This window comes from Anser brachyrhynchus, assembly GCF_964034855.1.
Source record: "Anser brachyrhynchus genome assembly, chromosome: 2".
Classification (NCBI taxonomy): domain Eukaryota; kingdom Metazoa; phylum Chordata; class Aves; order Anseriformes; family Anatidae; genus Anser; species Anser brachyrhynchus.
The window spans coordinates 87,020,892-87,037,715 of NC_137695.1; the positions used below are offsets into that span (position 1 = coordinate 87,020,892).

Genomic DNA, 16,824 nt, shown 5'->3' on the forward strand with positions numbered 1-16,824 from the left:
TGCACATTGGCCCATGTCAATTACCACGTAACAGAAAACACAAGGAAGAAATACAGCTGCAGATTTATTCCATTCTGCAGCACTAATACTCTTTACAGTATTTCTGCCTATTAGGCTTGTCACAGAACAGACGTTTAATAAAATCACGAGTGCAATAATTTTTGTAACTTTTTGACAGACTGCACAAACGTTATTTGATGAGCAGATACCATAGTACGATGTTACAATTATTAAGAACCACGATAGCACCTTCTGATATTTTGCACTCTTTTGCTCAAAGGGATGCATCAGGTTGCATTTTTTGCTTCCTATATTTTGCTGCCGATTTGGAATCCAAAATGAAAATTGTCATTCTTAATTACATGCAACAATTAATCCTGAGAAAATAATTAGCTATGTGGAGAAAAAAAATAAAAAAGGGAAAACAACAAACTCTGTCTTCAGAGTAACAAAGTTATTTTTACACAGTAAAATGAGTAAGATTCCCCTGCAGTGTGGACAAATCATCTCACTGTAGAAAGCTGTCACAATATTGCACAGATATGCTTTTGTGTTCAGCACCACTATTATTGTAACAAAACTAGACATAGGACATAAAAAAGCTGTTTTTTATTCCTATTTTAAAAAGTCCCTTTTCTGTGTGGTTTGACTTCTCTTTCAGAGAACTTAATCTTAAGAGTGGCCTTTAATTCCACGCTCCATTTATTCGAGCCGCCCTTGGTTTTCTCAAAAATAGATATTTTACCTTTTGACGCTTTTTCTCCCTTTTCTTCCTATTCCCCACTTATAAACTGTGAGCATATTTTCAGCATAATTTCTCTTTAAATATTCTTGTACTAGACTGAACAGTAAGACAACTTCACTATCCCCACACTAACCCGGCAATTAGTATTTCACAAATAAGGATGGTCTGAAGGGTACTCATTTAACCCTGAAAAGAAGTGTTTGACAAAAGGAATAATTAAATAAAACTAGGTAACATTTTCAAAATCTCATGAGTGCTACTTCTAATGCTGCTCGTACCTGGAAAATTGCTGTTCCTGTTGGGTGCTGCACACACACCGCATCCCCATTGAATAATTAAATTCTATATCCTGCAATAGTATTCTTGTTATTACAAAGCATGTTTTCTATTTTCTTCCTAGTCCATGCTTCTCTTGGAAGCATACTTAGAGAAATATAGGAAAAGATAAAGCAAAGCGCAACAGAAGATGAAATCAGCACAGGAAATTACATCCTCAAAATCTCACCAATGAAATACTTTTGAATGTAAATATAAATATAAACCTGCTCTACTACTTAATTTATGGACTAGGTCCATTTGCCATCTCTTGTCTTACATACAAGACTTTTTGGCTTTTATACCTTTCTGAATTGTCTGCATAACACCTAGCACAGGATGATCTACGTCTTCCTCAGTTTTATCAAAATATTAGTACTTATCTGTACCTAGATACAAGATCCTTGCATTCAGAACAGCTACCACTCATATGCAGTGTCAACTGCTTGCTGCTTTGAAATAAGGAAAGTGAGAATTCTTTGGTCTTAGAATAACACAGTGAATATCGTACCACCTAAAATGTTACTGGAGTTACAGCAGATGAAACAAGCATTGCTCCATGAATTTATTCTCATACTTATTAGCAATGTAACAGGTACTGTATGCAGGTTGTATGTAAACTGTGCCATCAAAGACCACCTAATTCTACTAGATGCAGTCTACTTATTTCTATATATTTATACAGAAACTATAAGTGGCATTGCTAGCACTGTCTCTTATTAACCAATACCCTGCCAGTTGTTTATAATTTGGATAAAATTTAACCTCGTGGATTGAAAGTCTCCATTTCTGGTGCATCAAATAAATCTGAGGTGAAAAGAAGGAAGGGTGAAATTTCAGTCAAAACAATTCGGATGATTTCAAGTCAACGCTACAGTGGTATCAACTGTGATAATGAATTATAGCTTTTTGCCATTCACACAAAACTCTTCCCGAGTTTAACTAAAAATGGCATTTTGTGCATAGTTATAAAATAGTGTCAAACAACCACTTTAATGGGCACTGTTACCAGCCATGACTAGTTTGTTTTCAGACTGCTACTAAAACGTATAGTCATTTTAACTCTGGTCAGGAGACTACGAGCCGTTGTATATTGTAAATATGAAAAATATGGTAAATACAGTATGCAAATACAGTACTGGCGATAGGTCAATTGCACACAACTGCATTTTGCCTAATTTCCAAACCATTCATGTCACTACTGTTGTGGCAAGACACACAGAACATCTGCACGTCAATGTTTTGATGTGCCCAGCACCAAATCAAGAAAAGACATCAAACCAGTATCTGAACAAGACGAGCACATTCCACAAAAGATTTGAAACAACAGAGAAAACCCAAGAAATCCTTTCATAAAAATATTAATTTTGACTTTAGCTCTGAGTAGTCGCACCAGGAGCTTATTTAAATGCTTGCAATGCTTTCAGACATTCATAGGGAGCTTTTCATAAAGGGATAACTGAAAACCTAATTAAAATAAAGAATTGAAGAGAACATTTCAGATTTTGCCATCTGCTGTAACTTTATGTGCTTACCAAGATATAATTTTAACAAGCTAGAAACATATGAAAGGTGGAAGTAATGACACAGCATCCAACTGGTTTACACAGCCATGCTGAAATGCGGGAGGACGTGCTGCACTGAGCCTTCTTATAACTTCTGCTCCTACGGTGCCTGGTTTTGAATGTCACCCGTCTACACTTTGCCCAAACTCACAAATTTTGTGACTAAACAGCTGGTAAGGATCCAGTCTATATGCTGGTAACTGCCAGGTGCTCTAGGCTGCCTTATAGGGCCCTGGCCGTGCTCCCTCCCTCCATATTCAGCAAAAGACCTGAGGTAGGCCTCACATATGGCTCGGCAATCAGATTTACAGACCACCCTGGGCAAATCTTGGAGCTTTTCTACTTCTCAGTGATGCCGTGGTAGCCTCCGCATTTTCCACAACCGTCAGCTCCTCAGCACGTCCTCTCCTCGAGAACACGGCGTGACACTGACGCGCGTACATCCCCAGCAATATTAAACTCAACATTGAATACCTCAGCTCCGTTATCAGGAATGTGCTGCATCTTTCCTTATCCGACAATATCATGCCACAAAGTGGTCTGCAGACAGATTCAAGTCCTGTGCAGAGATGCCGAAAGTGAAGCCTGAAGCTCTTTAGCCTTGGAATCTGACTCAAGCATGTATCTGCCCACATGTGGTCTTTGTGCCATGAAAAACAGTCCTTGCATTTCTTCTGTTACTTCCAGACTCAGGAGGGCTTCAAGGGATTCCCTTGGCAGCGATGAAGGGATTTATCTCTCTCATCAAACCAGTTATGGTAGCTCCTACACCAAAACCCAACAGCCCAGGCATAGTGCACAGAGCCAAGTGTTCTTCCACCTCGTATCACTTTCGGCGCTACCTGAAAGGACAGGACTACAGGCTGGTGACCCGCCCTTCACGGGATCATACTATGACAGAACTGGTGGCTGGAAGGGACCTCTGGAGGTCTCCAGGTCCAACCAGTTACTTGGAGCTGGACTGCCAAAACAGGTCAGTGCAGCTGTGGCACTGCGCAGCCAGCTCCTGAATCCTTCAAGGATGGAGGTTTCACTCCATCCTGCCCTGATGCAGGTCCCTGTGTTACTGGGCCCCCGATTTTCAGAGATTCATCGTATGCAGCCCTCAGCCCTTACATAACTGAGGTTATTCTGAAAACGGCCTAACCCCTGCGCTACACATCCCTGAGGTGCCACAGCAAACCTTTCAGGCATATCCAGGCTTTTTTTTTTTTTTCTGGCCTGGTTAACAAGAAGTTTATTCATCACAAACAGTACACGCCTAATAGAAGCAGACAGGCCTTCATATTGTTAGCACCAGTCTTATCACAAACACCTCAGCCCTGCATTCCCCTCATTAATCCTGGATACGCAAATAACTCATGACTGGTCTTCGAAGGTGAAACCATACCTGCCTTCTGCGCATGGGGCTAAACGTGGTCTGTGTGCTCAAGTCAGCACAAGGGTGCATGGGCAAAATTTCATTTTCTCCCTTTATCACTTGAAGGGCTGTGCCATGCCACAGCTTTCCAAGCCTAGAAGGAAGCTGGCTGTAATGACCTAGTTCTAGGTAAATGTTAAGAGACAGAAAATGAGCAAAGGTTTAGACAAGTACTCAAAAGGCTGTAGGAAGTCGCTGTGCCTCACAGCGCATCTGTGGTGATCCCTCCAAGGACAGGAACGATAGGTCCCAGGTCTGTTGTCTCGTTGTTGTCCACAGACAGTGCGAAACCACAGATTTTTCGGAGAGCTGGAGCACAGCGTGAGGCTCTGGCAGGTAACGTGTTCCACTGATGTGCCCGTGACTAATGGCCTTGGGCCTCAACTGTGCAAAGCCACGTATTGTGCAAACACAGTCAAATCTTTTCAGATAAGTAACAGAAGAATACAATGCTCAGGTCTCAATCAGTCCTATTCTAGAATATTTAATCAAGTTCTCGGAGGAAAACACTTCCACTGGCTTTAAAGAAGCATTTGAAAGCAAAAAAAATGGTAGAGTGAGCTACTGTCACATTCTCAGTGCCATGACTACGATGTGCCATAACATCGCTGTTAAGAGTGTAATATACACACTTATATGGGTTTATATATATGTATATATGGGGTTTAATTTTTTTTTTCTTCATATACTGATGAGGCACAGTTAATTGTGTCTCAGAAACTGCATACCATTTATACTGCACGGTAGGTAAGAATTACCTATAACTAAAAAAAAGCAGTACTGAAAATGACGCAGATAAATATTGTTAATGTAGCAGCGTTAAGTGAATTAAAAACGTGACGTTTTCCCTCAAATGTGTAATTTCTGAAGCAGTATCTCCTTGTCTTTTTTAATCTCCTTTTTATGAATAATCCATACAAAGAAGTGGAAACTCAGCAAATTCCAGCTTTAAAGCATCCTATAAACTGCTCCTTTTGGGAATGTGACTGTTCTTTGACAAGGAAAAAAAAACTGTGTTCCAGCTGAGTAATTATTAACACTCACTTGTCTGGTGCAAGTAGCTTTTAATCAATGTGAGAACACCTACAGCCCTAATCCCTGTTGGCCTGCTACGGAGCACTGTGCCCTCCTCCTTGTCTTTCCCTGAAGCCAACACAGTCAGCAGCACGGCTTCAATACAGCTGAGGGTTAAAAAACTTTGTTTGTGCATCTTAAGGATGGGACAAACTGCTTTAGCAAAAGAACAAGAAAACCTTGACAGCCAGCCACATTTGTGGAACATGCCTCCAGCCCCGAAATCACAACGTGAGTAAAATCAGGCTAATGGTGGGCTTGCATTAAGAGGAAGCCCTACCATCACATGGTACCTGCTAGACTAGATGGAGAAGGGTCATTTTCTATGTCAGTTTTCTGCTGAGCTCTCAGAGTACGTCCCTGTGCTATCAGGTACCAGCACAGTTACTGACTGAGTGTCTGGTCCAAGCGACAGAGCTGGATCCGTGACAGCCCCTCTTTGCATTAGCTCACGGGTCCTCCACCTCATGAAACTGAAGTTACCCAAGTTGAACGCTGCCACGGCTGCAAAGCAAAGCAACTCGAAACATAGCAAGGCAAAGCAAAGCAAAGCATCCTTTATAACAGGTGCTACAGACAAGGGAACCACAACCCAGACAGCAATGTCTATCTCCACATTTCCCAAAGTTTCACCACAACAAAAAATGAAATTAAAATTAAATAAAATTAAAATTAAATAAAATTAAAAAAAAAAAAGCAAAAATCTGACTACCTCTGGGAACATTTAACTGATATACAACCAAGTTCGGCAGGCTTAGTGCCACAAGCTGGTGTGCTTTTTCTTCTGCTATTTATGCAAACGTGTCCATCTCTTGACTGTGATATGTTTCGTACTGATGCACATGGACATCTTAGTCATTGAGCTCCCATTTCTAAGTGCTTTGAGCATGTATCCTCATATCACCTTTGAAAAAAAGATTATCTGTACTTCACAAGCGCGAAAGAAGACTACAGAGAAGATATATGACTTGCCCATGGCTGCACCCAAAGTCAGCGGCAAAACCTGGATGCTAGGTTTGGATTACCACTCCTCTGCTTAAGTGCTCTAATTAGAAATTGAAATTATTAGCTTTCTTTTTCCCCCACATAACTATAAAACACTTCAATCCTGAGTATATTTTATAGAAATACTTAATATTGTCAAAATAATAGAAACTTTGACATTTATAGAAATGTACAGAAAATTTGACAAAATTAATTAACATCAATTTCTTCTTGTGATGTTTTCATTTTTTTTAATGGGCACACATTCAAGAAATAAGCTCTACATTTCTTACTGCAACTGTCGTCTTGTTACCATTTATAACACAAACCTAGAAACAGTAGAAACATCTAGTCGTTCTACAGCTCATAAAACCTAACTATGAGAAACATCTGAGCTCCAGGCCATTTCATAATGCAGGCTTACTCTTCCTTCCTCAGGTTTATTTTCACTCGTCTTTGCATACAGATTCGGGATTGTTACTGATTTGTAACTCTACCAAGGAGTCACTGCAGAAGCCCTGGGGCTTCCGAAGAGCCCGTGCAGAAGAGAGTGAAATCAATGAGGATCCTCAATTTTAACAACACACACAAAATCATATAGTAGATAAAAAAAAACATTTTCCAAGGGCTGACTCTGCATGTGCAGGAGGAAGGCATGTGACACGCATCCGTCAGACACAGCTGAATACAAGCATGCCTGATGCACTGCTCCTCAGCTTGGCTTTTAACTGGAATGGGGCAAACTAGATTGGCACCTTGATCCTATTTCAGAACAGGAACCACTTGGGTATCTTAAGTATGGTGCCCGCTTACCTGTTTTGTGAACACCAATATACAATGCAAATTTATGTTCATCAAAACACGCACCTTTCTCCCTAACTCATGCTTTCATGCACCGTCCCATGCAGCTTGTCCTGTAACTCCCCGAACCTATTAAATTACCACCATTTTCGGCCGGAGTTAAAGACTGCCATGAGGAGCATTCAGCACCCTCTAGAAATGAGTCTGTAGCATATGGCTGAACCAGGTGTCAGGGTAGCCCCGGGCCTCACACTTCTCAATAGTACGATGGTACTCAACAGAAACCTGGCATTCAATTTACAAGTCAGACGACTGGAGCCCGCGCACGTTAAATTTAACATGTATTTTGAGCCGTTCAGACAGCATAATCACCACAGCCTCTGAAGTTCTCCCTGTTTAACTGCAGAGTAATTGCACCTGGCAATCCTTCCATCCTCACTTCCCCCCCGGTGCCTAATGTCAGTTTTACCTTTCTTGACAATTGCAGAAGGTAATTTGTAAACTGGAAACTGAATGTGAAGGACTGAATATGTCAAGGAAAGAGATATTCAGTCTCTCATCAGCCCAAAGCAGCTGAGACGGGAAAAAAGAAATGCTGCTACTATTAAGTCACTTAACCAACGTCCCACTTTGTGGCAACAGATGCCCACCCAGGGGACATGCCTTGGATCTCGCCTGACAATAAGACTCCCTCTGTATGAGGACCGGAACTGTTGTAGAGTTACAGATCTTTGATCTGGAAGTCTCCGGTCATGCATGGAAATCGCTGGGCACTCTGTAGATGCTAGGAAATCTGCATATTTTCAAGCCTAGCCTGTATAATGAAGAGTAAATCTTCCTCACAACAGAAAGTAGGTTGCTTTGGTTAATCCTCCATGAGAACACCATGTCACCCCTCAGGGACTAGGCTTTCTGCATTTGAAAAAACATGATTCTTACACAAAGATTTGACAAAATGCACAAATGCTACAGTTCACTCTATTTGAACACTTTCACTGAATAAATGAGGCCTTCTACAGCTTAAGGAAGAATTTTACTCTTTTGAGCAAATTCAATTTTGTTAGGATCCAAAGCGGCAATTCTTTTAAGTTCTGATTTAGGAGATCAGCCAAGTATTGCAAAGAAGAATTAGTCCCACTTGCCATAAAAGGACGTTTTAAGATAAGTGGTTTGTTTCAATTCAGTGATTTTACTTATTTGTTGACTATGTTAACATTAAGGATGATAGCTGAATGTATTTTGAAAGCTCTAAAATTTTGCCTTTCTACACTTTCAAGGGGTAAAATGGAGATTATATTCCTTCTGCTTTTTAAAAGAATTAAAGCAACCTCCTACTTCAACAAGTCGGAATCCCTGTGTCTTCATTCCTCTCAGTAGAATATATTTGCATAATAATAGAGTCTATAGTCAGAATTGCAATATATCAGAGTACACACGAACAATGTTTTTTCCAGCCCATTCATCATTCCCAGCACCTCAACATGGCAAATATGTATGTTCCCGCTTAGACTTCAGCTTGAAAATCTAGATTTCTCAATTGCAATAAAAGTGAAATCTTAGAAGGCCAATATATTTTATTTTTCTCTGTACTAAACAATATTCTTTGTTACCTCTTAAGCCCAACATTTATACCTTTTCATGGGGAACAAACCCCACAAAATGTTCTTTGTCTCCTCTGTAATCTTTGTATATGAGTCAATGTGTTTTTAGTCATGGACCTAAAGCAACATTTCTTCCCTTGATAATAACTGGCATCGTTTGCTTAGGCAATAAATCGAAAGCTAAAAGCAAGCCAGATTTATTTTTTAAGGCCCTAATATGGGGGCCTTATGGCCCTAAACAATTTAGAGGCCATTGAGTTCTCTATATCTTTCTGCAGCATTTGAGATTAGCTGATTTATTCATGGCTACAGTCCTCAAACTGAGTATCTGGAGTAGGAAAGCTCATGGATTTGCAGTTAATTTCTGCTATACATATTTGAAAGACCTGAAGCCTGCTGACCTCCCGGACACCACGCAAGGTCCCATCTGCTATCTGCTCACTCATACTTTTGTTTGAAAGGATGAAGAGGGACTAATTTAGTCTATGCTTAACAGCTATGTTCTGCATTTCTTTTTCATAAAATAAGCCCATTTCTCCTGTTTCAATCTGCTAGAAGTCAGCTGCGATACTAGCATTTTTAAAATGGAAATGCAGATCAGCCTAATGTTCGTACAAAGCACATCTCTCTTGAAGCAAACTGAGAGGCTTACACTGAGGTACTTCTAACATTACAATGCAAGTGATGAAAGCACTATGCACAAATAAATAACTTTTATTTGATTTCACAAAATTTTGCTATAGGAATTAAATCTTAATCACAAAGTATGTTTTGACTTTAATTTAAATCATTATATATATAGAATCCCACACCAGCAAGAGTACTCATGACTAGGGGTTCCCCATTCCTACTTCAGTACGTCCTGACAAAACCTGTATGCTTTTTCTATTCACAGGAAGGATGAGGACATATTTTCCTCAACACAAAGAACTTTTTCCATGAGATAATTTGCAGAGTCGTCAGTCACCTGACAGCTACCGCTGTCTGGTATTTCTGTCCTCAGCCTCCACAGAGAGAGCGAGGAACTCATAAAAAGGAGGACAAGGCTGCTACTGATCAGTTGCTAGCCTAGGCTCGAAGTCCTCAAGGCATCATATAGATCTGTGTTACTCGTTCTCAAAAAAAAGTGAGCAATTCATGATATACTATTTCGACAGCATACTTAGATGTGTGCTCTTTTAAGCTTCTACTAAACCAATGTCCAATTGTCCCTCTCTAGAGAGAAACAACGTGGATTCATCTCATTTTTCCAACTGCCTGCTAAAATCACCCACGCTGCAGTATCTTTTTCTTCCAAATATAAAGTGTGAGTGTTTGGTTTAGTGTATTAAAGGACTGAAAATCCTCTTCCACTTCCGAGCAAAGTCTGTGTTTCATTTGGGACCATATCATCTGCCTCCAAACCCGGGGCTGTTCCCTCAGAGCCTGATGCAGGCCTCAGCCACGTGCATCACAACCCACCTCCCACTTCTTCACCGCTCTCATATGACTGGCGTTGCTCCCGCTGCCTTCACCCAGCCATTGATGTTGTCAGTGTGATCATGGCAATGGTACTGTTATCAGGAAACCGATGCTTTTTTAAGCCCCCCTCTTAAATACCAAACTGGTAAAAAGCAGCTTTAAAGCACGCCGCTGCAGGGGCATTGCGCAGAGCAGGCAGATCCCATAGCCCATGTGAGCAAGTAGACACGGGTGGTGCTGAACAGCTGCCCCCAGGACAGCAGGCAGCTGACATTCAAATTATTTCCTCAGTATTGCCTCAGGTGAGCATTTCGTTAGGTGAAATCCCAGCTCGGCAGCGGCCGATGGCCACCTCGCCGTGGGTGGAAACGGGCCGAGCTTCTGGCCATGACGGTGGAAGCCAGCGAGCGGCACAACGTCATCCCCTCAAAACCAAGGCTGAAGTTGAGATAAGGGCAACACTGAGTTTGTAAAATAAGATTCTGGATTCCAGACAGATAAACAATCTTAGGCCTTTGATGTACTGAGAATTCCCCTCAAGATACTGACTAGGGCTGTGTGAATAATTGACTTTTTCAGCTGAATAGCTGAAGCAACCAACCAAACAAACCCCAACTTGTTTGTTAATTAACATTTTTTTCTCCCTTGAAAACTGAAAAAAAAGAAGAAAAAAGAAAAAAAAAAGCATAGTTTGGGGTTGCTGAATTGTTTCATTCAAACAGAAATTGTCTCTCTTTCATCTAAACTATTTTTTTTTTTTCAGAAAAAAGCCATCTAAAAATGCAACACAAAGTTTCTGATAGGAAACAAGGGCATGGATAGGCACAGAAAATATTTACTAGGCCAATGGGAGTACCTCTGTATCCCATGATGTAGGACACTTCCCAAGCAAGGCCACCTAAGGTATATGGCTCCTGCTTGGGGAACCTGGAGAAACACCTATCCTACTTTAAAATCCAGCCCCTGGGAGACATGCCTGAGTCAAAATTCCTGCTCAGGTACGGGAATCGGGACCTAACGCTTCAAGCACGATGCAGAGAAGTAGTAGGGAAGTGCCACCTATCAACTTCTTTGTTGCGCACTTAAGTCTCCCTATGATCCTGAATCAGATGTTTCACTTCAGAAAGATCAAAATGAATTCGCTCCATTTTTCTGTAGCTCTGCTAAAAGGTCTGTGAAATCTATTGAAAAACCTGAATTTGCCAAGAGTCTTGATTGCCCCAAAAGTGTACTTTCAGCGTAAGCCTCGTTAGCTTTTCAATCACTTTGTCAAAAAAAAAGAAGAAAAAAGGCTACATAGGTCAACAAAATAATATACCAAGAAGTGCTGCAGTTTTCTCCAAGGAACTAAAACCCAGCACAGATCAGCAACTCAGTAGTTAGCAATGGAAAACAGCACTGATAAGAAACAGTGAATGAAATCAACCACCTTAGTTTTATCATTCAAACTGTCAAAAGGATAAATGTAAGCTGCTGGAAAGTTCAGTCCTGCCTACTCACATCTGCGTTTGTATTACAGACACGCACTCTCGGATGTGTCACAGGCTCAAGTATTTACGATGATTTCATGCTAAATCACCGCCCTATGACTGGGTGACATTTCTCTTGAAGGTCCCCATTCCCCCATGCTCCCGGTGGGACCCACGCTGCAGAGCCGCCTCTGAGGACTGTTTCCCTGAACTGTAGCGTGAGCTGGGCTGCACCCTCCATCAGTTAACATTAATTTTTAATTCAGAAATTAAACAACTACCCCAATTTAAGCCACTGCCATTTGTTCAGGAACAGCCACTGCAGCCAGCGAGGCTACCCACAGCATGACAGAAGTTATCCAAAACCAGCTCTGCAGCTCAGGGAAATGCAGTACCCCTACTTCTGACATTTTTGCAGCTGTATTTTCATTTTTAAAAACATATTACAGTCCAGAGCATATTACCTTTAAAATACAAAATGAAATGGGGATCCGGGAGTGCCTGCTGTTATTTTGAGCCGTATTATGCAATTGAATCGAGATTACATAACCAGAGTGTGATTACAGAAATGTGGCTCCCATTACACAGAGCCTGGCTACGATTACAGAGTGGCAGCCCATCACAGATTACACATCTGTAACAAGAAATTAAATCTATTGTTAATATTACCTATTAATGTTTCAGTTTAGAATGCACACACGCAGACTTTGAAGTGCACATTATAGCTACTTAGCTAGTAAGTTACTAGCAGCAATTTGTTTTAGACTTTTATCCCACATGCATTTTCTTTTTTATAATTAACATCTTAAACTTCTGGAAGAATGTTATTGAAACTCTTGTATATTAAATGTGCCTACTAATGGTGCACCCATAAACATCCTGTGTTATCAGAAACTACTATCACTTTGTGGAAAAAATTCTTAAGGGGATTAGGCAAAAAATACAGGTTAAAAAGCTAAATATTAGTTACTTACCTAATAATTTAGTGGTTTTCTTTACTGAGTCGTTTTATGATCTCAGTAAACCTTAACCTAACCCTTTAACAACATTGAATACTGCAGAAATGTGCCGAATTGTTAAAAGAAACAGACAGAATTTAGTATTGTCCTTCTAAATCCTTGTTTAAAATAATGACAAATATAATCACTATAATAAGATGGGTTACCACATTGCATGACATGCTAAGAGTAGCTACAGAACTTCAGAATACCTCTGGCTTAATGTAAATTAAGGCTCTTTTTTTGTTTTCTGGTAGGTGTTTTTTATATCCCAAGGTGACCTAGGGAACTTGACCTATTCCTCTTCAAATGAAACGCAGAGAAAAATACTACCTGATTTAAAAAAAAAAAAAAAAAAGCGGTAGGCCCAAATGAAACAAGGGAGAATGAAAACACTTACAGATGAGGCCATTACATAAACAAATTTTCTGTGTTAAGGTAAACTGAGTCTTTACTCCTGTTCATGCAAGCAGTTCCACAGAAGCAAACAGGAGTAACCTTTCCAAACAAATGAATAACATGTTATTATTTACTCCTTCCCCCGTCCTCGCCGAGATAGGAATTTAAGAAGTTACTCAGCATCATTCAGTGACAGATGAGGAGCTGTTCATGCCCACTGGGCTCAAGGGCATTCATGAAGCGAGCAGCAAAAAAACCACCCCGCCACAGCCATGTGTACACTGCCCACTACAATGACCACGAAGAAAGACGGGTTATGAGTTTCGCCAGCAATATTTACCTACTTATTAAAAACGTCTCTATGAAATACTTCTAAGGATATTCTGCAGGAGAGAAAGAAAATACAAATAAAACATGTTGATTCAGCTGGGAAGGAGGTGAGATCCTCTGCCGGGGGAACCAGGAACCTCCTCCAGAGGGGAGAGGAGAGCTGGCTGGATCCGTCCAGCTGCTGTCGCTGCAGAGGCACCCTGAATTAGGTGGTCCTTCTGGGCAGGGGCAGTTTAGGCTGGCACAACTCCGCCACAGCCGCACCAGGTGTGACCTCCGGGGGCCCCTGCAGAGGACAGCAGTGGACAAAGACCTGGGGGCAGCAGCTCCGGCATCGCGCCCTGCGCCAGCGGCCAGACTTCACCGAGGAGGCCAGCAAGGATGGAGGCCACGAAGCATGAAGGCCATCAAGTACGGAGGCCAGCAAGTATGGCCAACCAGCCGGAGAAGGGCAGGAGGTGGAGGACTCCAGTCCTGAGCCCCTATTGCTTCGGGACCCTGTGCCTTGTCTCAGTGCCACATGCCACCAGGCTAAGCTGAGGAGCAGGAGGCAGGCAGGAGGGCATGACGCCTGCCTCTGCTCCTCGCCCCTCCACGCCGCCCTGCACCTCTGCTGTGCTGAGAAGGGCCCCGGGAGCGAAAGATGCTCCCCTTCCTGCCCACCAGCAACACCAGTGCCTCGAGGGGAACCCCTCGCCTGGTCCCGGCCGAGGTTGGACCCACCACCCTTTGGGGTCGCCATCCTTAGGGCTGCGCAGACGCCCGCGCCCCACGCGCGCGGTGGGAGCCGCGACCCCCCCTACCTGCCCCTTGACCAGGCTGGCCGCGAACTGCCTCATGACGGCCTCCACCGTGTAGGCGCTGGACCAGCCGCGGGGGGTGAGCAGCTCCATGCAGATGGCTCCGCCGTCGAGGACGTAGCCGTTCTCCAGGCGCGGGCTCAGCACCCTCATGAAGGGCGGCGAGAAGGGGAAGTTGTCGGGGAAGGTGAGGTTGAGCAGGATGTACTCCGTGTTGGTCTCCTTCATGTCCTGCCACAGCACCGAGTCCTTGTCCACCTGGTGCAGCTTCACGTTCCAGTCGAAGAGGCTCTCGTCCACCAGCTCCACCGAGATGAAGCGGTCGCTCAGCCGGGCGATGTCCTGCAGCTCCTTCATCAGCCGGCGGCTCCGCACCTGCGTGCAGTGCTGCTGCCGGCCCGCGGGTGCCAGCGGGCCGGGCCCCGACGGCGGCGCCACCGGCCCGGAGCCGGCCCCGGAGCCGGAGGAGCCGGAGCCGGAGCCCGAGCCCGAGCCGGAGCCGTGCCGGCCGCCCCCGTGCTGCTGCTGCTGCTGCTGGGCCGCCTCCTTGCCGGCCGGGGGCTCCCTGGCCGCCTCGCGGGGCTTCTCCCTGCCGCCCGCCTTCTTGTCCTTGCGGCCCCCGGGGCTGCTCTCGCTGCTGCTGCTGCTGCTGCCGCCGGCGGGGGGGGGGCCCTGCGGCTGGGGCTTGTTGCTGCTGTTCTTCTGGCCGCCCCGGCCCCGCAGCGAGGAGCCCTGCTGCCCGCTGCTGCCGCGGTGGTGGTGGTGGTGGTGGTGCTTGGGGTCCTCCGTGTCGCGGCTGTGCAGCCGAATCAGACCGATTTTCCGCAGCAGAGTGGCCATGTTGTGCGCGGCTCCCTTCTCCCTCCTCCCTCTTAATATTTTAATTTTTCTCTTTTTTTTTTTCTCGCCGAGGGAGGAGGCTCTTTATCCTCGAGGAGCCCCCGCCGGGCTGCCGGTGGCCGCGGGGAGGAGGAGGAGGAGGAGGAAGGGGGGGGGGGAGCACGGCGAGCCCCCGGTGCTGCAGGGGCGGCGGGCAGCGAGGCGCCGGCGCTGCCGCTGGGGGGGGGGGGGGGGGGGGGGGGGGGGGCGTGCGGCCGCCGCTCCAACACCGCCCTCCCGTCGCTACGCCGGGGGCATCACCACGGCAAAACGGGAGAAAAAAATAATAATAATAAAAAAAAAAAAATAAAGATATGTATGAAATAGAGAAATGCCACGGAGAGCCCCCCGGCGCAGGGCGGGCTCTCCCGGTGCCGCCGATGGCTCCCCCGGCACCTCCCGGCTCGCCCCCACCCCCGGCGCCCCCCTTCCCCCGGGGGCCGGTCCCCGCCGCGCCCCCTCCCGGCGCCTCCCCCCGGGCCGGGGAGGGCGGGGGCTCCGCGCCCCCCCGCCCCTTTGTTCCGTGCCCCCCCCCCCCCCCCCCCCCCCGGGCACCCCCCGCCTGCCGGTGCCGCTGCCCCCGGTACGCGCGGGGTGCAGGGGCTGCGTGGGAGCCTAAGTGTACCCACGCGTGTCCCTGCGCACCCGTTTGTTGCTGTGCGGGTGTGTTGCTCACCCCCACGCGTGTAAAGCACGTAAAGACTGCGTGTATATATATATATATACCCATGCACTGCCTATATATTGCATATCCTAACCCCACCTGTACCACCCAGTGCGTGACCGTGGGTATAAGCGCCTACGTACGCGTGCACTGCTGTGCGTACGTCTCTCTGTGTTGTTCGTGTGCTTTCGTGTGCCCGCGCAGCAGACGCACAGACCTCATCCCTCCGGTACCTGCTCCCTCCACAGCAGGTCCGTCCAGCCTCCTCGGGCCGCCTGCAGCACGGTAGAGAAAAGACAGTTCCCCAGATCTGTCCCCACAGCCCTCTGCCCTCAGAGACTGGAAAATAATAAATAAAAAATGCAGTGAATGCTTTGGATTAGGGAGAAGGCAAGGCCCAAAATACAATTTTATCAATCATGCAGAGTATGTAAAGCAACGGGCAGTGTGTGCATGGAACAGCACTTTATTCTATGATATTTTTTCCAAGCAAACAGACTCCCTTCCCTAGGACTGCCCTCAAACCCCATCGTCAATGGTTTTGAAGACTTGTCTGCGCTGGAAAAGGGCTGCGCACTTCTGTAACGAAGTCCAGGAGAAACCACTTGGGCTTCTTGAAAGATACTGCAGGACACATGATGTTTTCATCAAAAACTGGGAAACCGACTTGCTTCCAAAAATTGCTGGGGTCAGTTCACTTTTCAGCTTATTTTCCCTTCTTTCTTGCTGTTACTCAGACCCCTTGCTTTTACCAGCGGCTCCACGTTCACCAGGTGACCACTCACCAGCAACTGTTACAGCAAACAAGATGAAAAATATCCAGTCTTCCCGCCAGGCTCTACGGATGCATCCAAATGATAGATTTGCCTGATACACCGTAGGTTAAAAAAATAATAAAAAAATAAATCTTGCTGTTTTTAAAATTGAGATCCTAGAATCATATTTGTTTTTCAAATATGGCATTATTAAGGGCTCAAAATCTTATTAAAAACCTTTTTTTTCTATGAGGCTGTTCATGGTTTCATTTATTTTCTCAGTTTGTGCAATCTGCACAGAGCATAGGAATAAGTATTTATTCATTTTCAAGTTTACCTAATAATGTAGCAGGAAGACTTGCTGTATGAAATAGGTATTTGAAGAGATCACAGCAAATGTAATCTAAATTGCAGGCCACATGCCATCAAGAAGGATGGGGAGGATGCACAGCATGACTCTGTGGCCGTGGCAGGGCCACTGCTGTTGGCTGCACCGTGACACTGTGGGGCTTGCAGGGTGGTGGCACTGCTCTGCAGCTCCTTTTTGAGGGCAGGGCGTGAGGA

The 16,824-nt window shown here is 44.9% G+C and overlaps 1 protein-coding gene across 1 annotated transcript in view; it reads right to left on the reverse strand.

Annotated features, from left to right (window-relative positions):
* Nucleotides 1–15,266, reverse strand: part of UBE2QL1 (ubiquitin conjugating enzyme E2 QL1) — a 17,394-nt gene extending 2,128 nt beyond the window's left edge. Inside the window, exon 1 of the mRNA XM_080578948.1 lies at nt 13,966–15,266. Coding sequence (XP_080435074.1) covers nt 13,966–14,802 — 837 coding nt within the window. The 5' untranslated portion in view covers nt 14,803–15,266. The remainder of the gene's footprint in view (nt 1–13,965) is intronic.
* Nucleotides 15,267–16,824: the final 1,558 nt, after the last annotated feature.